This window comes from Sinocyclocheilus rhinocerous, unplaced genomic scaffold (assembly GCF_001515625.1).
Source record: "Sinocyclocheilus rhinocerous isolate Xijiao unplaced genomic scaffold, SAMN03320098_v1.1 scaffold386, whole genome shotgun sequence".
Lineage (NCBI taxonomy): Eukaryota > Metazoa > Chordata > Actinopteri > Cypriniformes > Cyprinidae > Sinocyclocheilus > Sinocyclocheilus rhinocerous.
In genome coordinates this window covers 112,821-136,852 of record NW_015647030.1, presented here as the reverse complement: position 1 = coordinate 136,852, position 24,032 = coordinate 112,821, and the positions used below count along the sequence as shown (strand labels likewise).

Here is a 24,032-nt window from a genome sequence, read left to right as displayed (position 1 = left end):
CAATAATCCACACCACTCCAGTCCATCAGTTAACATCTTGTGAATAAAATACTAGTCCTCTATCCATAATATCGCTTTCTCCAGTCAAAAAGTCGTCTTATCTGAATCAGGAGAGAAATATGCACAGATCAAGCCCAGTTTACAAGTGAAAACAATCCAAAACAGTTCTAAACAAATATTTTGGTTGATTTTGATGTGAGAGAACAACAGGGAATGGACTTTTGTCACAGGAGGAAGCGTTATTATGAGTTATGAACTCTTATTTTAGCCAGAAGCGAAGGTTTAAAGTCAAAAACGCCTTTTTGCGTTAACGGTTTTGATGTGAGAGAACAACAGGGAATGGACTTTTGTCACAGGAGGAAGCGTTATTATGAGTTATGAACTCTTATTTTAGCCAGAAGCGAAGGTTTAAAGTCAAAAACGCCAACGTTAACGGATGGACTGGAGTGGTGTGAATTATTGTGATGTTTTTATCAGCTGTTTGGACTCTCATTCTGACGGCACCCATTCACTGCAGAGCATCCATTGAGCAAGTTATGTAATGCTACATTTCTGCAAATCTGTTTCAGTGAAGAATCTACATCTTGGATGGCCTGAGGGTGAGTACATTTTCAGCTAATTTAAATTTTTTGGGGGGTGAACTATTCCTTTAATTCTGGTATTTAAAGGTATTGTTACTCACCCATGGAGATGGAGAACTGCCTGGACAACTGTGTAAATGACTACAATCACCTGGTAGCTCTCAATGAAAGGCTGCAGAATCGCTCTGAGGAAGATGATGGTTTCCTGGCCATTGTCCCTCACATAGATCTCTTCATCAGAGCGGCCGATTACACCAGACTGTTGTGAATACATGTACTGCTTGATTCCTGTAGGAGGCGCACATGAGCACAGCAGCAGCACGTATGAACACGCCCTCCTCTTGAGTGACAGGCCCTGGCCCCGCCTCCTCCACTAAATAGACACGCCCCCTCTCACAGCGCACCACTGAGTGATGCAGGCTCATGCTCGATGACATCACCTCAGAATCCAAAACATTCTCTACACATAAAAAAAGAGGAGAGAATGGTATGTTTTCATATCTACAAATGTACTTTTAAATGATAAACAGTGTAAAAGTAGATTTTTTTTGATTTTCCGATGAAGATGTGAGTGGTGTTTTGCGATGAGTGGTTGCTATTAGGAAGTTTTTAATGGGATTAACAGGATCTTAAACAACAGTCTTCTGTATCCTTAAGATTCAACACACAAACCTAAGAACTTCTGTCCCGTTTGCCCAATATTGAACGGTCGGTCAGTCTGTGTGGTTGCTGTAGGAACAGCTCTGAATGAGGGTTTTGTTGTTTTCGGACGCTGCTGATCCCATTCACATGTTTGGCTTTAGTCCCAGAGTTAAAGAACCTTTACGAGATGTTCACAATACACAGAAAGCTAAACTAGTGAGAGGCCCTTGGAAAGAGCTCATGAATATTCTAACTGCAGTGAAGTACACAGCTCAAATTATAATATGTTAGTGCTTTCTCTATGGACAGCATCTGCTGTTGATTTTATGGCAGAAAATAATTTGACTCATTCTTCAGTTTGTAAAAAACGAGCTGAAATTGTGTTTACAGTAATGCACTTACAATACAATGGAAGTCTATGGGACATTCCAGAGGGTTTATGGTTATAAAATCAATTCTTCTGTTAAAATTTTTTTATAAAAAATAAAAAGTTATTTGAGCTCTAAAGTTGTCTAAATGTTGTTTTAGTATTGTAAGTTCTGGTTATGATCAAGTTTTTCTACTTTTTCTAGTATTTATGTGCATCAATCAGAAATAATTGCATTCACATGGCCAGAATAGGCGGTGACATATGAGATATAATTTTGAACAGTTCGTAAGTGATTTTAATCATGCTAGTTTCATTTATTTATGTGTAATGTTCAGCTTTGGCTTGTATTTTAATGTCCTGCCCTATAGATGTCCATTGTAAGATTTTTCTTATTCAAACAAACAAGTCAAACATATTTTCTCTGCCAATTGACAGCATGCAACAGAAGCTGTCTATAAAGCACTGAAGCCACTAGCTGATTGTATTTTTATGTAGTATGGTGTAATGCGATACCACGTTTATTTATAGAGCATCATCTCTACACACATCCTTACTGGGCCATCTGAGATGAGCTCCAAACCGCAGGGCGAGTCTCCTCAGCCACAGGGTTTTATGGGTAAGCAGGTCCAAATCAATGCCCAGGAGGTTCTGAAGGAGAACCACGGCCATCAGGTTCCAGGCGCTCAGTACCACATTTCTCTCCTGCAAACGGATGATCATGTGGGCGAGACCAGATACAAACTCCTGCGTCTCCTTACTGGGCTTCATGGGCAGGTCTCTGTAAATGAGACAAAAAAGAGTGAGGTTTTTGAGCTAATAATAGCATACTACTACTTCTGCAGTATGGAGTATGTATATTTCGAGCAGTATTTGTCTATTTGCAAGGAATAACAAAATGCAAAAACATGCAGGATTCATCGGCACACACACTGTGTGTAATACTATATATCCCACAATGCCAAACACTCAACTTGACCTTGCATTTGCAGTGTGGGGACTGAATATCAATCATGTTTTTTAACTCTTTCCCCACCATTGGTGACATTTTCACGATAACAACGTTATCACGCGGTCATTCTTGCAATCCTTGTTTTCAAAAATCTAAATGTGACCCTGGACCACAAAACCAGTCTTAAGTGTCAATTTTTCAAAATTGAGATTTATACATCATCTGAAAGCTGAATAAATAAGCTTTCCATTGATGTATGGTTTGTTAGGGTAGGACAACTATTTGAAAATCTGGAATCTGAGGGTGCAAAAAAATCTAAATATTGAGAAAATCGCCTTTAAAGTTGTCCAAATGAAGTTCTTAGCAATGCATATTACTAATCAAAAATTACATTTTGATATATTTACAGTAGGAAATTTACAAAATATCTTCATGGAACATGATCTTTTACTTAATATCCTAATGATTTTTGGCATAAAAGAAAAATCTATAATTTTGACCTATACAATGTATTTTTGGCTATTGCTACAAATATACCCCAGCGACTTAAGACGTTTAAGGTTTTGTGCTCCAGGGTCACATATTTCTTTAAACAGAGGCTCTGTTCTTTTTCTTTTTTTTCTCTCTTTTGGACATATTCACTGTTTAGATATTCATACAACATAATATTTCATATAACAAAATAATGTGTCATGAATGATTTGTGAATATGATCACAAAATGCTGGTGGTGGCTGTCAACTGAAAAATTGAAATCGCATCATATGACCCCTTTAATAATATTTAAATATCTCATATTAAACTATTTTATTCATAATAAATGAATGAACAACCAATTTAAATTATTTATCACTGCAATTTCACATAGTATTTTTTAAAAATAGACAAGTGTGCATCAGTGTTATTTTAGTATCACAGAAATACTTTTGTAATTTTTGTATTAATATTTTGAATTAGTTTTAATTTTGATATTTTCTGTTTTCATTGTTGTGTTTTTGTCATTTTTATTAGTTGTTTTTATGCACCAAGAGCTTGTAACACTTCAAAGAGAAAGGAAAAATTGAAATCGCATCATATGACCCCTTTAATAATATTTAAATATCTCATATTGAACTATTTTATTCATAATAAATGAATGAACAACCAATTTAAATTATTTATCACTGCAATTTCACATAGTATTTTTTTAAAATAGACAAGTGTGCATCAGTGTTATTTTAGTATCACAGAAATACTATTGTAATTTTTGTATTAATATTTTGAATTAGTTTTCATTTTGATATTTTCTGTTTTCATTTTAGTTTTTATTGTTGTGTTTTTGTCATTTTTATTAGTTGTTTATGTTTATTATTTTATTTTATTTCAGTTTTAGTCTGTTATTTTATTCATTATAAACTTCATGAAAATGAGAAATATTGCATAAGCAACTAATTGAAATAAAATAAGTTGAAGTTTTGTAGATTTGATTTAAAATGAAATGTATTTTATTTCAAGTAATGATTTTTTGTTTTGTTTTTAGTTTTAAGTTTAGTTAACTATACTAACTCTAATGTGTTTATTACCTGGGTACCAGATTATACTGTCTGCGGTTTATGTTTCCCTTCACCAGGTCTCTGACTGACACAGGGTTGCCAAAGCACACATGCATGCAGCCGTAATCCTCCTTCAGCACAGTCCTGGCCTTCAGCAAAGCCTGCAGATGCACAGCAAGAGCTCAGAACCAGGTTCTTTCCTTAATATTTTGAAACACATTAGACTTCAGCTCTCTTTGTATTTTTCACAGACTGTGTACCCCTGTGGTCTCTTTCGGTTTAGGCACTCCCAGCAGCTCATGAGCGAGGAGCGACTCCTCCAGCACACGCTCATAACTGATGCTGATGGGCACCAGACTGATGTCAAACACCTCTCCTTTAAAAAAGGGCTCCAACACCATGTGCATCATTCCTGGAAGGATCCAAACACAACTGGAGAACATGCAGAACCCCACATTTACAGCTTACCATCTTAACTACAAGCTTACCTAGTTTTGGTGTGAGAGATTTCAGCGTTCTGCTCCGTAATCCTTCAACGTAAAACTCTAATGGAGCATAACCTGTCTGCAGAAAAACAACTACTGTGAGTATCAGTGCTAATTATATTTTCAGGGCTAAATAAGTGTTTCTGTAGTGCAATATAAGATATTTCCAAATACATATTCGGGAGTATTATTACAGATCTTTAATAATGTGTACTAATTAACCGTGGAACATGCATTAAAAAAGTAAACAGTCCACGTTTTGAAAGAGCATTAAGAATTAAAAACAAAAATTAATTGTTTTAAATTCCACAACTGAATTTATAATGTACAGAAGATGGATATTCATTTTGAGATTTGTTAAAGATTACATTTAACAGGGTTATTAAATTATTAGTGTTATGTCTATTAAATTAAAATTTAAAATATTAGTCTATTAAATTAAAATTTCTTCCTTGCATTCAAACAGCTTTTTTTTTCTTTTACAAATTAATATTTTTATACAAAGATGCATTAAATTGATCAAAAGTGACCATAAAGATCAAAAGTGACATTTATAATTTATGAAAAAAGTTTATTTCAAATAAATGCTGTTCTTTTGATATTTCTATTCATCCAAGAATCCTGAAAAAATGGTTTCCACAAAAATACGAAGCAGCTTTTTAATACTGATAATAATCAGAAATGTTTCTCAAGCAGCAAATCAGCATATTAGAATGATTTCTGAAGAATTGTGTGACACTGAAGACTGGAGTAATGATGCTGAAAATTCAGCTTTGCATCACAGGAATAAATATCATTTTAAAATATTTTACAATAGAAAACAGTTTTTTAAATTGTAATAATATTTCACAATAATAATGTTTTCCCTGTATTTTTAATCAAATAAATGCAGCCTTGGTTAGCAGAAGAGACTTCTTTAAAAAAAATAAAAAATACCAACCCCACATATTTTAATGGTACTGTACGATCATTTTTAGACAAATAACCTCTAACAATAAAATAAATTCTCACCCGCACAATGGTTCTGACGTACTCAGACAGCACCGCCCAGTACAGCTTGTCTGAGCCAATGGCACGACGGATAAAGAACGCTCCTGACCGCCGAAAGATCTCACCAATAAGCTTCATCCCCATCAGAGCTGTAAGAGAAATAAACATGGACAGATTTGGATAGTTGTGAGTAGAGAAATAATTCACTATCACAGCCTGAATACAAGTAGTTTTATGTTTTGACATGACAGCATTTAGTTGCATTTTACATTCAAAATATGATGTGACTGTGGGATTTTGCCACCTACAATTACATTAAAAATCAATAGATACTTGCGAATTCCAGCTGCAATGACGGGGATAGAGAGGTCATAAGTGAACATGATGTAAGACAGAACCAGGAAGTCCACGTAACTCCTGTGATTGGGCATCAGGATGACGGGATACTCCTGAATGGCTTGCTGGAGCTGAATGAAGACAGAATCCAGTGAAGCTTTCCTTTTAAAGAAAATGTATTCCTATTATGCAAAAATCACTTTTATAAGGTGTTTGAGCACAGTTTTGTGGCTGCAGTGTGTGAAAACAACCAAAATCCACCCAGTCATTTATTAGTAATCACAATAAATCATAAACAGTCTCTCAGAACAAGCGATTCCAGATTTCTCCCTAGGTACACGTCACCATAGGGAAAAGTCCCGCCCATTTGTGAGGCTCTCTGATTAATTAGCATAGACACAGGCCTGAGTGAGAAGCAGCAGTCCAGCATTACTGGAGATATACAATGTCAGCGCCAAAGAGGCAATACAAGTGTTGTGTTTTGGGATGCACCAATGAACATAGGAGCTCCATAGACTCCCTCCATCTGAGGACACTGTGGTTAAGTTTAATTTTCGTAGGAAATGTACCGAAAAAAACCCCAGATGAAGTCGATTGCTTGAGAGTTTCTGACAGTTTCAGTGCGTGAGATTGTTGTGTGTTGCCGGTGTGCCAGCGGAAGCATTAGCTTTTGAAGCTCCGCCCTCTTCTGAAAAGGGGGCCAGGAGTACCAGCTAATTTGCATTTAAAGGGACAAAGACAAAAATGGCACGTTTTGGCTCATACGGTAAAAGTGGCAACTTAAACAAGCTATAAAAAATGATCTGTGGGGTATTTTGAGCTAAAACTTCTCATACACACTCTGGGGACTTCAGAGACTTATTTTTCATCTTATAAAAAAGGCCATAATAGGTCCCCTTTAAAAGAACAGAAAAACTCTAACCCGTGTGAGTCCATCCTCATTGACGTGTATAGAGCTGAAGACGCTCTTAAAAACTTTGCTCAGTGCGAAGCCCAGCAGACGAATGAATCCCAGCTGAAGGTTTTGACTCATCTCATCCAGCAGCGCAGATGCCTCTTCTAAAAGCGCTTCACGCGATTCGTCACATTCAACCATAATCTGTGTGTGAGCGAGAGACGGTGAGTAAAACTGGTGTGGCATCTTATTTTTTCTAAGCATCGCTCTCTGTCTCTCACCTCCTGTATGATGTAGCTCAGGTATTGTGATTCAAGCACCATCCTGTTGAGAGCGGCAGCTGAAATGGGTGTGGCCCCACAGAATGGCTGAGGGTTAAAGGTCCGGAAGGCGTGGCTTAAGTCACTGCTCCGCCTCCTCTCCTCCAGAATGTCAAAGAAGCCATCAGCTTCTGCACCGTCCACACTCTAATACACACAATATTACATGTTCAATAAAGCAGAAATATAAACAGTTCATACATAAACAGTATCAAAACAGCAAACCTTGTATTTGGTTGCAGTTAGGTTATGTGCAGTTTGCGTATTTGAATGGCCAAAAATGAGTATTCATTTGATAAAATTACATCGTAATTAAGATTTTTTTTTTTTACTAAATAATAAGTTTAAGTAGACTCAAAACATCAATTTAATGTTTACATACCCAGCTAACATTCTCAGAAGGTTCCCTTAAAGTTATGTTCCAGTAACGTTTCAGTATGATCTTTAATAATGTTCTCAAAAAACATTAGCACAAAAACATTATTTATACGCTGCACGTGGAAACATTTTTTCTGAAACATTCTAGCTAGACATTCGTCTAACATTTTTTAAATGTTACTACTTCTTTTAGAACATTGAAAAGTATATTCCCTTAATTTTTGCGAAACTATGAAATTTATTGTCTATTATGTTTGCATAACTAATAAAAAACGTTTTAAAAACATTTAAAAAACTAGACGTTTGGAATGTTCAGAGAACATTCTTGAAATATAACCTAATGGGAATGTTAGCTGAACGTTCTTAGAACATACTGTATTTTGTTAGCTGCATAAAAACAAAACCATTCAAATAAGAGTTTTTAAAAAAACGTTTGTAGGGCGTTATTTTATCTACTTAAACAAAATTGTGATTATTTTAACTATTTTAAATTTGTAAATGGACTCGTGAGCCACGAGCTTATAAAAATGTCTCACTCGAGAACCGTAGGCTGTAAGCTGACTGGCGCATCTGGGAGTCTGGCTCTGGCTTTATATGCCATCCGATTGGAACACTTCGAAACAGTGAATCACTTTGCGACGCAATGGTTGAACTGACTCAGAGTTTCGAAAAGCTCCATTTCAACCATCTCTACTTGCTTTATAAAATCATTACAAGTGATGTCGAAAATAAAAAATGAATGGCTATTTTGATCTGTTTTTTGCTAGTGCATCGAGTTTTAGTTTAAATCAGTCGGAGCGGCTACAGCGTAAATGACTCACTCAATTGAATTGTTATCTGAAATGATGGTTCGCGAATCATTATTCAGATCAGGTCTTCGGAGTGCGTATCATTAATCTTGATTCAGATCAGGACTTCAGAGCACAGATGGCGAATAATTTGATTCGGATCGGACCTAGGAGCGGGTTTACAAATCTTTTGATTCAGATCGGGACTTCGGAGCACTTGTCGCAAATCTTTTTTATTAAACAGTACAAAACACCAAACCATTAAGGCAGTTAGAAAAACAAAAGAAAGAAAGAATACACAGATACATATCCCTTAAGATAATTAACCATTTATTACAGTAAAAGTGTAGTAACCATTTTTTTTTTTTGTATTGCGATTGCGTATTTGATTACCATTTGTATAATCAGTCTTACTACACATACCATGGTTAAACTATAGTTAGTGTAGCAAAACCGGTTATTTTGTGGTTACCATGTTTTTTTGTTTTGTTTTTTGGTAGTAAAACCATGGTTAATTTTCATAAGGGTTGTATTGCCAGGTTAACAAAAAAGTAATAAATTAAATTAGCATCTTAAAGGAGACATATTATGCCCCTTTTTACAATATGTAATATAAGTCTCTGGTGTCCCCAGAATGTGTCTGTGAAGTTTCAGCTCAAAAACATCTGTTTTGGTTCTGATTATCATGTTTATCGCACTGAAATCATGCATTTTAAACTATATGAGTTTAAACTTCAGATATACAGACGGTAATATTATAATGAGATCCCTTTGCCACGTCACCAAGGGAGCGAAATCTGACGAGCTGGTATTTTCAGATGCTTGCAGAAAAATGCTTACCAAAACAAAGTTACTACTGGGTTAATCTTTTTCATGTTTCCTTGGTTGGTAGATGCACCGGGGACCTGATCATAGCACTTAAAACCTGGAAAAGTCAGATTTTCATGATATGTCACCTTTAAGAGGCCACATAGGATGAATATAGAGATGCCGTTGTCACTGATTTAGGAGGATTAACAGAGCTTTGGATAGTTTCAATATTGTTTAGATAAACTTTGAATAAAGAAAACTCTCTTTATAAATTATGAGTATGTTAGCTACCATAGCTATAAATAAGATGACATGAAACTGTGGTCAAAAGTCTATCATAAACGCAAAAATGTTGGGGTAGTTGGATGGATGGATGTTGGCTGCTGTTAGGTCCCAACCAATGTCAAAATCAAACCTTCACTTTGTAGGGTAATCCACTTTCACTTCACGACAAATTATAATCATAACTCCTGAAAAGGTTGGCAATAGATTTATATAATCATATCATTTGAATTCAGAAATGTGAATTAGTATTTTTTTTAAGCGCAAAACGCATCCTGCGTAGTTTATTTTCCGTGTTTTTAATAAAGGAAGCAAAACAAAAAGTGAAACAAAAACACTTTTCTCACCGTGTTCATACTGCTAAGGCTATTAGACCACCAAAGCTGTGTAACGTTACACAACAAACGCGATAGCCTATAGTTTGGCGCGTCGCGTTGTGCCGCTCTGTACATCCGTTGTTATAATACGCGTCCGTAGCAAATAATTAAACAAAGATACCTAAACAACAGGCAGATCATGTTCATACCAGTGGCTCCATGTCCCATACAAGAGCAGCAGGTGTTGTTCTCCTCTCCTCTGATCATGTGAGGTGGTCAGAGTCCAGAGAACCGGCCAAACCTCGGACCCAACCTCGCGCACCAATGAGCGTGCGCACCGCGGGAACGCCTCCGGTCGCGTGACCTGCTACCCCCAATAATCTCCAACTTTAAACAATCTGTGTCAAAGATTATCGCATTTAACAGAGTTGAAAAAATGTCAAATGTTATATTAAACGCTGTTTTTATAACCGTAGACATGCATTTAACCCTTTCACCTCTATGCCTTCAGTGCAAAACAAACACTAGTTGGCACCCTCCTCACTCACCGTCTTTAGTCATGTACTCAGTTACAAAGATACTGGGCCAAAATTGTATCTGAAATGAATAATATCTTTGATAAGGAGTTGATTGTGGATCCTTTCATTTTGATCCTTGGTCTGCCGGATAAAGCTTTGATTTTATCGAATGAAAAGAGACTTTACAATCTTCTCACATTTGCATCCAGGAGAAACATATTAAAGAGATGGATAAGTGATATGACTCCAACTATATCTGGATGGCACAGGATTGTAATGGAACTAATCCCACTGGAATATTTAACATGTTTAGTTAATGGTCAGTTAATGGTCAGCCAGGTCAGTGTTATAATGTTTGGAAGCCTTATATCAATAATCTAGGGATTGATTTGTCAATTATTCTGTGGAAGAGCTTTCCTATTCATGTACCTCAAGTGAGTGCATACGATTTTGATTTTGTATTGTACTACCTCTATGTATTTAGGGTGGTTATCCACTTAATTTGAGTATCAATTTTTTTTCTTTTCCTTTTTAGTGGCTTAGGATAAATCTGCTTTTGCCGATTTTTTTTTTTTAATGATTATGGATTACATTCATATGTGTTCTGTTAAAGTTGGAAAATGTTCAATAAATATATTTGAACAAAAAAAATAGTTTTTATTAAAATTAGAATGAATGTAAGTTATTTTATTATTGGTGAGCTTCAAACCTATTTCTTTTGGCGGATCATAGATTGCGTTTTAAGTCATTCTCATTTTATGGCGAAATATTTCAGAACCTTTATGGACTGAGAAATGATAAACATTTTCCACTGTCCAATTATGGATAAATGAGATAAACCTGCAATAAATCAGAGTGCCACTATATTTGATGTTCTTTTTTATTGAAAAACAAAACAGATGAATTTCCCCACGAGAATCTGATCTACTGCTCTTTCACTCAAAGAATATGAGAAATACAAACACCGCCGTCAATACATTCATATCTTTCTTTGGAACTAATGACTGAAAATCATTTTCAATAAAAAGGCAAACAAGGCAAAAAAAAAAAAGAGTTATATCAACAACATCATGCTACAGATTTAGCATATTTTAACTGAGTCTGTCTCAGATATTAAATATGTAAATCGTTAAAACCCACTGAAACCCTCTTTAAAATGGAATAAAACCGAACGGGATTAGGCTATGATCATCAAGTCATATAAAAAATATGACTGTGACAGTAGGCCTATATATTTTCTTCAGTAACATAAAGTCCTGGGTAAAAACACATGAAGGCAGGAATATGTGATATGATGTGATAAGACAAAAATATTACTTAGTACTCCAATAAAAATTTATCTGAGAATAAATGAGTAAATCTCAGAAAAAGAAATTTCTTGGTCATATTTTGCATGAAGAAAACAATGTGTATTTATGCTAATTTAAAGTTAATTTATGCTATCTGCAATAGAAAATAATAATTAAAAGTGTTTGATTGTCACAATGCGCAAGAAAGTCAGTTCGTAAAATATTGATTCTGGGGTGAAATATGACTTGGATATTTTAAACCCTTTTCACAAGACAGTGATGACGTGTTTAACGGTCATCAGCATAGTTAATCTTCAAAAGTTTTTTTATGTTTTTATTTTTATTTTTTTTAATCTATGTACATTTGTAACACTATAGTTTGTATTACGGTATATCACCTTTGCATCAAATTAAAAAAAAACTAGCTAACGCTAATGCAAGGGTGTTTCTATGGAGCTGATATTACAGTTGTCTCTAGCTGGAGACTCAATCGGGTTACAAAAAATGACGTCAGGAAACGACACTGGCCATTTCGTTGGGTCATTTGTAAAGTCACAGATACTGTACAGACAATACAGCTGTTTTTTTATGTATCTTGTCTGTTAAACGGAAAAAAGTGACTTTACGTAGGCCATACTGGATTAACACAATGCATTTCCTGTCAGCGGGAAAGCCACGCCCCCAGCTATGACATGACCCCGACCAAGTCCATGGTTGACACCCTCTCATTAGCATGTTGCGCAGAGGAAAAATAAATGTGGAACTACATTCAGAAATAAATGAGTGATCAAAGGAAAATAGTTAGGATGAGTTTAGCATTTCCTTAAACATTTTCCATTTGCCCACCAATTTATATTATTTATTTGCCTACTTTCATCACATATATAATTATTTATTTATGTATTTAAACAAGAATACGTGTATTTATGCACACATTTATTTATTTATTTGTGTATTTATTTATTTATTTATTTATTGTTTTTGCAGGTTTCGTCCTCCATATGTTTCTAATGCTATGGGAGGGGCGGTAAATCTGATATCGTTCTCTCTTCTGACTGTCGTTATCAGTCTCTCTGTTTTTTTCCTTTTTTGAAAGTCGTGAAAACACTATCGTGGAGTTTTTCTTTTGCTGTTTGAGCAAATGGGAATGCAAAAAAATACATTTGTGTGATACCCTCCCATTCACCGCTCTCAACGTTTACCCAACTACGACGACTTCCGCTGCTGAGAAAGCCGGGAATATGAAAAAGGTCTATTATGTGATATGTAACATTATTCAGTTTCATTCGGTCTGACTTTAACAAATACAAATGAAATACAAATACAAGGATTGTTCTTGCAGTACATTCAATATTAACAGATGCTTTTCAACACAAAAGCTTGTGATCGCCACAAGCAAAACTAAAAAAGTTAAAAATATATCCAACATCTGAGCTCATTTTTACAAATCTAACAGTATACTCTAAATCACAACTTACATGTGCAGTTTTTTTTTTCTAAGGTCCAGACCCATACATGTATTTTGTGTGTGATTTTCATATAATTGCACTGATTCCAGTATGTTCAGTTTTGGTTTTCAGCTTGTGTCCTTCTCAAGCAGCAACCTCCCGCTCTCTCTCATTTTGGTCTATATAGCTAATTTTGCCCTTCATGACAACTGTGAGGGGGGTGAATTTTTTTTTATAACTCATCCGTTAAAATTATATTAAGCCTTAAAGTTCTGCATAATTAAGGGTGTGGCCACTTGAGTGACAGGTGGATTGCCCCTGCCGTGGAGCTAGGTGGGCATGGCTTTAGCAACCAGCTCCCGCCTTTTTGCCTATTTTCGATTATCCGGGAGTGACGCGTGGTGGCGACGGCTGGCTCCGCCCACTTTGAGCTTCAAAAACGCTCTTCAGAAAACTATGGGTGACGTCACGGACACTACGTCCATGTTTTTATACAGTCTATGGTCTTTCTATATTCTGTGCAGTTTATGTGAGCTGTTCAGCGACTGGTGTTCGCCATCTGTCCGTCCACGAGGGGAAGCTGTTCTCTCCAGAAGGTGAACTGGCTGAAGGTGTCACTGCAGGGGAAATCACAGGAACCTCTGCGCTTCAGGAGCGGGAAGACGTGATGCACCACCTCACCTAGACGCACATACCTGCACAGGTAACAGTAATTCAACACCCCTGAGCAATGAGTGAAAGAGGTCCCAGACCACTCTAGTTTCATTGTTTTCCACGGTGTTACATACAGAGGTCCCCAAAAAGTATGTGGACACTTAAGACACTAAAGCACAGTTGACACATTCATATAAAGCATTTACAAACACACAGTCAGTAGCAGTGCTAACTGCAAGAGTAGTAACAGAACAGCCTTAACTATATTTTTCAGTAGCATGCAAATAGTTCTTTTTTCAGTTCTTTTCTGAACAATGTAATTTTTGCATATATATAAAGCATTAGAATGTCTGATAAACTTTAGGCTGTGTTTACACTTGTAGTTTGGTTCTCTTGGTTCTTTTGGTCTGGACCAAAAAAGTATGCTGATGAAAACAAAGAAATTGCTGATGAACAAAGAAATAGCACCAGAGTTCGATCTAATAGAACCAAATATGTCAAGTGTAAACAGGCACTTAGTGAATTCATTTTCTGGATGCTTTAAATGAACCAAAAAAAAAGAAAAAGAAAAAAAGTTTCCCTGATTCTTTTCCTGTCTTTACATTTTCTGGCATTGCAGTGTGTGCTAGATTTTCTTTATTTACAAGCACATAATTTCTAAATTTTTTTACAAAAGAAGTTTACAGCATTTTATTAGTATTCCTCCAAAATGTAAGCTCGAGGGTTTAAAATGTTAAAAGGAATTGAAATGTTGAGGTTTTGAAAAGTTTGAGGGTTTAAACTTTTAAATGAAAATGAACATAGACATTGGCATTGTAATTTGTAGTGAAAAATAAAATTATTGTTATAATAATTGTTATAATAATTATTTTTACTTTGCAGTGCAATTGTAATTTACAACAGTAGTATATAAATGAATTCAAACTAATAATAATAATGTCAAAATAAACTAAATATTTTTAAAATAAAAACAATATTTTATGTTTTCTGGCATGTCATATGAATATCATCAGAGAACCGTGAATATGTCAATGTGCCATTAAATGATTTAAACATTAACTTAAAATCTCAGGAGTATTTCAAGTAAATATTTCATGTTTAAGAGGTTCGGCTGATAAAAAAAAGTCTGGGAGCCCCAGCGCTTAGTATATAGTATGCAGTAGTAGCTTACAAACAAAATTAACAGCTATTTTTTTCAGAAAGGTAACTTGTGTGTAGTTGAACTACTTGAGGTTATGAGTAGCTTGTAACATGACAAACTACTTTCAAAGGTGCTTCACTAACACTGGTCAGTAATTTATACTCACGATGAGATGTTGGTCTTGGCATGTTCCTGCATCAGTTCTCCTTTAGGATTGACAGTGAAGATTCTGTTTAAGGGAACTCCAACCTCCTTATAGGAAAACACGTCCTGCAGACACAACAGACAGAGAGATTACAAAACTACACATCACACAGATCATCTACAGTACAGGCATCTTAATTAGATATGCAAACCATTTTGACTGACAAGTTAGTCAATAGTTATTTTTAACATGGCTAATATGATGACCAATTAACCAATATTTTACTGCATTTCTTGCAATCTCATTGTCTCTGTGTTCACTCACGGTGCCTCTGTTCCCAAACGCTGCGTAGAAGGGCTCAGTGTTTGGGAGGAACAGATTCTTAATATCTGTCAAACACGCCACCTTAAACTTCTCCGGCCTCTTCTCAATCACCTCCCTGGAAACACAGAGAAGAGAGTGTGTGAGTGTTTTGCTATATTCTCTAGCACCAGCATTTCTGACACTTTCTAATGTCACGTAAAGTTGTTATGCAGTGGGTCCTTTATTTGGGTTCAGATAACAGAGTGTCTGCAGAGTTTTTAACATAAAGATGCAAATCCATACTATCTTAAAATAAATAATGTATCTCAAATTCAAATAGAATCCATGAGATATATAGTGAATCAAACCAGTGTGTGAGAGTGTGCACAGTAAAAAAAATTTTCGAAGTTGAAAATAAAACAGATTGCTACAGAACATCTTACCAAAAAAATACTATTTCAGTTTTTCTATTTCAGAATTTCACATTTAATTCAACGTGTCACTTGCCACTTTGTTGTGATTATTGGTGAAATCCTGCAAGACTTTTTTCAGTGTGTTTGTGTGTATAATCACCTGTGCAGTGCTGATAGCAGGCTGCTGGGACTCAGTAAAACGGGTCCCTGTGGTAACATGGTTCCTCTCTCATTGACCCAGTGCAGGTAACCCCGCGTCATGTCAGCCATGCCGATCGCTCTCGCCGAGCAATACAGAAACTTATACCCGTTCCTGTGAAACACACACAGATGCATTTCCCTCTTCATCCTGCTGACGTATCAGAGCATCAGAGAAAGCGTCTGTGGGCTCTTACTGGCTGATGCTGTGATACAGGCTTGCGATGCCCTGATGGGTCCAGTCTTTACCCAGCGTGGGCAGAATGTGCCCCAGTGTATCTGACCTGCGAAACGACATCAACGTTATGTGAGCGGATAAATTATTGTTGAAGGTTACGATTATGTTCACGACTACATACCTGGTGATTGTGCCGTCGATGTCTGATATGATGATTTTATCATCCCAGTTCCACAGGTAGATGGTTCCCTCACAGCGACACGTGCCCTGATACTGAGTCGTCACACTAAACACCACGTCATTGGGACCGTCCTTTAGCTGCAGGCTGACCTACAGCAGACAAACAATCAGAGACACAATACACATGCTTCTGAAAAGGCCTCTTCTCAAATGTGGTTTTGAAAAGTTTGAATCATTCTAGTGAATTGGTTAATTTGAGTGATTCAGCGATTCAAGTTTTGCATGGAATTCCAGGGTTCTGTTTTGTAGTGAAATATTTAGCTAAATGGCACTGTTCATTACTATTTTGGGCTCAAATAAATGGGCTTTTCATGTAGTATTTAGTGTGGCACTAAATTTGTTAATTATAAAGATTAATTATTATCTAATTTATAAAACTCATTTTTATTGAGGTGTGAAAATGTCTTTAAATCAATAATCATTTTATTTTTTACATTACATTTAGTCATTTAGCAGATGCTTTTATCCAAAGCGACTTACAAATGAGGACAATGGAAGCAAACAAAACCAACAAAAGAGCAATGATATGTATAATAATTCAAATTTTTAATTTTTGGTGTGTTTTTTTATAATGAACAAAAACAAGTAGATAGAATAGAAAACGAATAGAGAACGCTAGTGTCATAGGGTCATTTTTTAATATAAATAAAACGAAAAGGAATAGAAAAAGAATAGAGAACACTAATTGTTTTTTATTGTTTTTGTTTTTCGTTTTTTTAATAAAAAGAAAACAGGTAGTAGAATAGAAATAGAATAGAGAGTGCAAGTGTTAAGCGGGTCAAGTTTTTTTAATAAATAAAAAATAAAACAAGCAGATAAATAGAACTAGAATAAAGAGTGCAAGTGTTAGAGGGTCAAGTTTTTAATTAAAATTTCTTAATTAAGTTCAATATACTTACGAGCTGTTCTGAAGAGAGGCGGAGCGTTTTCTGATAGGACACACCCCCTCCTGCAGGGGCTGGGTCTGTGTGAACAGGGACGGGGGTTTGTTTGGCAGTTAAGTCTTCATCGCTGGACGAGGATTCGTCTTTCCGCCTGTAAACAAACGTTCGGTCAGGCATATGAATGCTTACAGACTGCAGTATTCCAGATGAAATCATTCTATCAGATCTGAACCTGTTCTTGATGGTCTCGTCTCCTGCAGGGCATGCTGTACCACCTGAGACTGAATCCTGCAAACACAAAGGACTTACACTTCAGGACTTCACAGAAAGTCACAAAACCTTAAGTCTCCACCCAGTGGACCATTTGAATCGAAGCCCAAGGTGATGAGGAGTATGTATCTGAGTACCGGTTTGGTGCTGTTTGTTCTTCCTCGCCATGAAAACCACCATCTTCCTCGGTTTCTGGGCATCTTCTCCTTCATGAGTCTCTCTACGGTGGCCTGTGAGGGACATGCGTACAGGCGTAATGCTCAACAACTGAAAAACTCTCAGAAACCAAAGCCACAAGAATCAAACAAATGCTGGACTCTCATGCAGGGAAGAGGATTGATAGAAACTACTGCAACGAACTGAGGAAGAAAAGAAATGAAGCAGGCGACAGAAGACAAACTCAGCACAGAACACACATGACTGAGCCTTGCAAACTAAAACACACACACACACACACACACAGACAGGGAGGTGATACACAGGACAAGAAAACAGATGGGAAAACTTGATCACAGGGTTACTGTGAGTCATCTTACATATATATGTGTCAAACTACAAATGTCTTGTGTTTGTTTACCAAGACTACATTTATTTGATCAAAAATACAGTAAAAACAGCAATATTATGAACTATTATTACAATTTGTGTTTTCTATTTTAATATATTATGAAATGTAATTTATTCCTGTGATGCAAAGCTGAATTTTCAGCATCATTACTCCAGTCTTCAGTGTCACATGATCCTTCAGAAATCATTCTAATATGCTGATTATGTTCAAGAAACATTTCCGATTATTATCAATGTTGAAAACAGTTCAACATTAATATTTTTTGTGGAAACCATAATACATGTGTTTTGGAGAAATAGAAATCTTTTGTAACATACAAATGCCTTTACTGTCACTTTTGATTAATTTAATGCGCCTTTGCTGAATAAAAGTATTCATTTGTTTAAAAAAATCTTACAGACCCCAAATTGTTTTAACGTAAATAATGTATATATTATATGGGTGCACAAAATAAATTTATTTAAAGAAGTCATATGACGTGATTTCAATTTTTCCTTTCTCTTTGGAGTGTTACAAGCTCTTTGGGAAGATTTGCATAACGTCGCCCAAATGTTCACGCAAAGAAAGAAGGCGTAACTTTTATTCGCGCTGTAGTATTAATGTTGCCACCGCCATGTCGTGAAGGCACTGTGTGAATTGTTGTGAAAGCGAAACTACTTTGTTTGGCCTTCCAAAAGAGGACGATATCTGCTTCGTCATGCCTGGAGCTGATCCGTGCTGGTTGCTGAGGAAATACTACAACTTTGCACTGTGGATCACCGGATCGGCTTACACCTCGCTTTTCAGACCGATTAGTTTTGTAAAAATCGACGCGTTTCAGAAAGGCGGGGCATAGAGGAGAAACAATAATGTACAGTATGTGGAAAATAATGTGTTTTTTGAACCTTAAACCGCATAAACACATTTCATTACACCAAATACACAAAATAATGTTCTTTTTAGCAGCATCATATGACCCCTTTAATAGATTTTTTAAATTTATTCTTATTTGCCAATTTTATAATACTAATAATTTTATAATGCTGTTAAGTGTAATCTCTAATAAATCTCAAAATGAATATCCATTTTTATACTCTGCATTATAATTGTGGGATTTAAAACAATCAGTTTTCGTTTTTAGTGCTTTGTTTAATTTATTACCTGAAAATAATTATTTCCTTAACTGTATCATCCACAGTTGTATATGTGATTAAATACTAAAAACACTAATTTATATTACTGAATCAAAAGTATACCAATACTACAGTAGTATTAAATATTTATTTCATTACAAAACAGTCATTAAATGCTACAGAGTGACTTTTGGGAGAACAACTAAGTAACTCAAATGAATCAGTGAAATGGAAATGAAAACACTAATGTACAGGAGTGTGTGTGTGTGTGTGTGTACCTTAGGCAATGGTTTTTGGAAGGCTTGCATAGCCAACATAATAGGAGCAGCGGTGCTCCAGTTATAATAACTGCACAGATAAAAGGAAACAAATATAGCAGCTGTTATTTCAGTCCAAGATAAATGAGATGAGAATCGATAACAGTAACATGACACTCACTTAGAGCTGATCTTCACCACCAGACTAGGCTCATCAATGATGGATGGATTATCAGCAAACTGCTGAAATGACACAGACTTCTGCTGGAAATGTTCTGAATGATAAAGAGCAGGACAGGAAATCAATAATGATGCATAAACAGGGAATGTAACGGACATGAATGCGTTTCAAGCTTGTAGTCCTGCTGTACATAATTAATGAGCGGTGCTGATTGGGTCTGTGCACCTTTAGTGATCTCTCTGTTTTCTGTGAGTCCTCCACACAGAGAGATGGCCATAGAGGGCAGGTCGTAACTGTCCACGCCGCTGTCGGCTCCCAAGCTGCACATGGACTGAGGAGACACAGTCACACTGCGAACGCCGTTCTCACCGCAATGCTCCGATCCACTGAGAAAACACAAAATGCCATCTTTTATTGTTGCTATCCACCCATGATGCTATGCGCAAATTATGGGAGTAACTTTCGTTTACACTGTAAACAATCAGCAAAAAGGTTCGCTCTATGAACGCAATGATAAGCATTTGCAAAAACTGGGTATGAGGTGACATTATTTTACTCACCCTTCAACCATCGATCATTAAAAGGAAATTTAAAAGTGTCAAAGCATTAAAAAGTTACATGAATAACTCCTAAAGATCCTCCTTCTATCCTCAGCAATATTACGGATGTGTTAAATATCATTATAGTAATATAATATATGTCTGTATTTCATAACAATTACATTTTACAGCATCTGTGTGAAAACAAACCAGGAAAGAGAAAAATGAAAGATTCGTAGTGCATTCCGGGGAATTATGCTTGGTTTATCTCGTAAATTAAATCGGGAGAGCAGACCACAAATGCACAGTATATGTTGTCTTTTTTTATTTACTTACAGCGGAATACAAAGGACAGATCTTCTTTATGCACCAAGAGCTTGTAACACTCCAAAGAGAAAGGAAAAAATGAAATTGCATCATATGACCCCTTTAAAACGCAGTAGGCTCGTTAGGAAAAAGGTGGATAAGGTAATAATTTGCTCATGCTGAACAAACTCTGGCGTACTGAGCGTTAACTTAAACGCCTCTGATTGGCCATTGCCTTCACGCGCAAACAAACTTGTCTGTGATTGGCTACGGTGCTCAGCGCAGCTAAAATACATTGTAAATAGAAACCTTTGATGCTCTTCATGGAGCACTCAGGTGAATACGGGAGCGGTTGAACGCAGCTGCATAACAGCGGGTACCAGATCCAGCCGGTACTCGGTACTGTGGAAAGGCTGGTATTGTTACGTTTTTCAAAAGTATCGACTTGGTACCGAAGTCCCTGTGTTTTTGACAACACTTGTGTGTCCGTGTGCTCACAGTATTCCTGAGCTGGTCTCGTGGATGAAGGATCTTCAGAAGAGCCTCCACAATCCTCCCACCGCCGGCTACAGTCCAGAGAGAGGACAGATGGAGATGTGTGTCACCACCGGCAGTCAGGAGGGGCTCTGCAAAGTACATCCACACCGTTAACATCACACATGCATCTGCTTCCAATCTGGAACTAATCTGATGCATTTTAAAGTTCTGTTTGTGGGCAGTAATAATATTCTCACAAATATATTATATATATGCAACCGTAGTTAGGGTTATTATAGTTAACTAAGCCTTCCTCTAGCTGAAAGAGTAGAGAAATGCACTATTAACCAAAAGTCATGGGTCGATTCCCAGAAAAAATGTCAGTTGCTTTGGATAAAAGCATCTGTTAAATGCATAAATGCAAATGCTACAGTTAACAAAAAAAGTTACGTAAAATAAACATTAACTGAAATCATTTAAATAAAAAATTGAAAGTTAGAACTGTTGACTTGACATACTGAAATAAAACCATAAATAACATAAAAATAAATTAAAGCTATATAGAAAAAAAAAACGTACTAAAAGGGTCAGAGAGCCCTCATATTTCATCAAAAATATCTTAAATTGTGTTCCGAAGATGAACGAAGGTCTTACGGGTTTGGAACAACACGAGGGTGAGTAATTAATGACAGAATTTTTGGGTGAACTAACCCTTTAATGAACTGAAATAAAATCTCATTGATTTACATTACAATCTGAAGCTATCAGAATTTCATCTTAAATTTTGGTCATATAAATATCATCATCTGCACTAAATTGTAAATTTTTGCTCAGTTTGGACCTCTGAATAAAACTGAGGTGTTTTTTCCTCCTATGAGCTCCATATTTTCACTATATCATACAGTATGAGCCATTAAAAGCCTAATGTGTCAAATATAAAACCATAACATAACAACACAAAATATTTTTTTTATTTTAGATTTTGTCTAATGGTTCAAACATTCCTCAAAACGTCAAAAGCCTAATGTACTATATTTGATAGTATACCCACATTTACCATGATTTTTCTAAAAAAAATTATGTATGGATAATCAAGTAAACCTAAGTTGCTTCAGTAAGAGTTTGTCTTTAAATAATATCTAAAATTAGATCAATAATTCCAGACTACTATTTCATTTTTCAGGCTTTACAAGGTTAACACAGCTTTACTGTGTTAGGTGATACCGAACCTTTCAGGGAAGTAAAGTGCTGCCACTTCTGGCTCCAGATCTTTTATATCGTCCAAATACACGCCATCAGAACCCAGATGATGGCTTTTCTTATCTGCATGAGAGCACATGAATCACTATGAATTATGTAATACACATAAACAAGCTGAATTTTTTACCAAAAAACAACTAATGCACTAATAACCTTTTCTTTTAGAAGGGGAATCGGTCTTATTTTGTGGGCGGGGTCCAGTATTTGCTCCTCCCTCTTCTACCGCTGACATCACGCAAGCCGCTCTGTTTGATTGGCCGTCAGAATGTAATGTCCCGTTTCTGTCGTGGCCATGGACAGGCGTGTCAGGGATGACTCTGAAATGTGTGTTGTCAGAGACCGGGATTGACAGTGGGCACGCAGGCAGGATGTTTGGTTTCGATGACAGAAACGATGGCTGTAAATATATCATTTTGTTATGGAGTAAGTATGAGTTTATTATATGAGGGGTATTTCAAACCACATGGATGTTATAGTTGCTGTTAATTGGGTGAATGTGTAAGTGAGTTGGTTTAATTCTGACCTTGGCGGCTTGCGGTAACTCCCCCCAGGACCACAACATGGCTGAATCCTCCTGCTGATCTTTAAGCAGCTCAGAGTCACTTTTAGGGGTGCAGGGACGAGACACATTAGGACTGGAAAGAAAAAACAGGTTCCTTTATTGCACAAACTAGAATTTCATATGCAAAACTCATCAATACTATGCTAATAAAGCTAAAATATCAGAGAGAAAGCACTGACAGAGATTATTTTGGCAGTAGTTTTATCATTAGCAGAAAAAAAAAACATTTATTTTGTGGAAAATAGTAGTATGTTTGAGCGAGTCTGTGTGTTTGTACACTACCTGTGACTCCACTCTCCATCTGAACGAGCATGAATTGTGTTTTGTTTGTTTCCAGTAGATGAACCTCCGTTCATCAGATCTCTACATGCATAGAAACACACACAGGAAGATGCCGTGTTGAGCAATATAGTTAAAAAAATTATAAATTATATACTGCTGGTCAAAAGTTTAATTTTTTTTTTATGTTTTTGAAAATAAGTCTTTAAGGCTGCATTAATTTGAAAAAAAATACAGTAAAAACAGTAATATTGTGAAATATCATTACAATAAATGTTTTCTATTTGAATATATTTGAATTGTAATGTATTTGTGTGATGTAAAGCTGAATTTTCAGCATCATTACTCCAGTCTTTAGACATGATCCTTCCTTCATAAATCATTCTAATATGCTGATTATTAGGATGATATTAGAGTGTTTTATTATGGTATAAAACTATGTTTAATGGCTTAAAAGGGTCAGCTGACCTGTTCTGATCAGGCTGCTCGCTGTCATTGATGTCGATGTTGAACAGTTCTTCCTCTGAGAACTCCACGCTCTCCTCCCTCTTCACATCCTCCATTCTAAACTTCCTTCTCCTCCTCCTCCTCTTCTTCATTATTCCATTCTCACTGCTGGAGCCCATCAGAAGCCCCCCGTCGGATGGAATGGGAGATGTGGCCAGGTAAGATGGAACCACTTCCTGTAAGGAATCACAAAGAGAAAGTCAGAAAAGAAAAGTTAGCATGAGACTGTACTGTAAACACAGTGTGCTATTAACAGACATTAGTAAGACCTTTTTTTTTTTGGCTCTGAATGAGTCATGTAACTTTAATTAATTTGTAAATGTAAAGTGCAGTGTAATAAGCTACAGTGTTAAATAACAACAAAACAGATGAAATTAGGAAAATAAGACTGTGGGAATTAAAAAGAGGATGTTCACTCAGCTGATCTCAGAACCGCAAAGGCTGATTCTTATAAACAAAACGTCTTCTTTCTTTTCTCTTCTCTTCGTCAAATTCACAGAGGTCTTGGCGCACTTCCTATATTTACTTCTTGTGTTACTTTCAATATGATCCCATTCAAGAAACTACTATTCTGTTATAAAATGGCATTTTATAAAACGGATATTTCCGGTCCTTGATTCTGATTGGTT

The 24,032-nt window shown here is 36.2% G+C and overlaps 1 protein-coding gene and 1 pseudogene across 1 annotated transcript in view; both read right to left on the bottom strand.

Annotated features, from left to right (window-relative positions):
* Positions 1-17: 17 nt before the first annotated feature.
* LOC107708327 (dihydroxyacetone phosphate acyltransferase-like) lies at positions 18-9,877 on the bottom strand (annotated as a pseudogene).
* Positions 9,878-13,374: 3,497 nt separating this feature from the next.
* Positions 13,375-24,032, bottom strand: part of lpin1b (lipin 1b) — a 16,349-nt gene continuing 5,691 nt past the window's right edge. Inside the window, exons 5-20 of the mRNA XM_016512520.1 lie at positions 22,900-22,980; positions 22,579-22,690; positions 22,209-22,452; positions 22,025-22,118; positions 19,699-19,859; positions 19,474-19,567; positions 19,314-19,383; positions 17,493-17,585; positions 17,318-17,373; positions 17,101-17,236; positions 16,143-16,291; positions 15,981-16,067; positions 15,746-15,898; positions 15,194-15,308; positions 14,891-14,994; positions 13,375-13,624 (exon numbers count right to left, since the gene is read on the bottom strand). Coding sequence (XP_016368006.1) covers positions 13,468-13,624; positions 14,891-14,994; positions 15,194-15,308; positions 15,746-15,898; positions 15,981-16,067; positions 16,143-16,291; positions 17,101-17,236; positions 17,318-17,373; positions 17,493-17,585; positions 19,314-19,383; positions 19,474-19,567; positions 19,699-19,859; positions 22,025-22,118; positions 22,209-22,452; positions 22,579-22,690; positions 22,900-22,980 — 1,906 coding nt within the window. The 3' untranslated portion in view covers positions 13,375-13,467. The remainder of the gene's footprint in view (positions 13,625-14,890; positions 14,995-15,193; positions 15,309-15,745; positions 15,899-15,980; positions 16,068-16,142; positions 16,292-17,100; positions 17,237-17,317; positions 17,374-17,492; positions 17,586-19,313; positions 19,384-19,473; positions 19,568-19,698; positions 19,860-22,024; positions 22,119-22,208; positions 22,453-22,578; positions 22,691-22,899; positions 22,981-24,032) is intronic.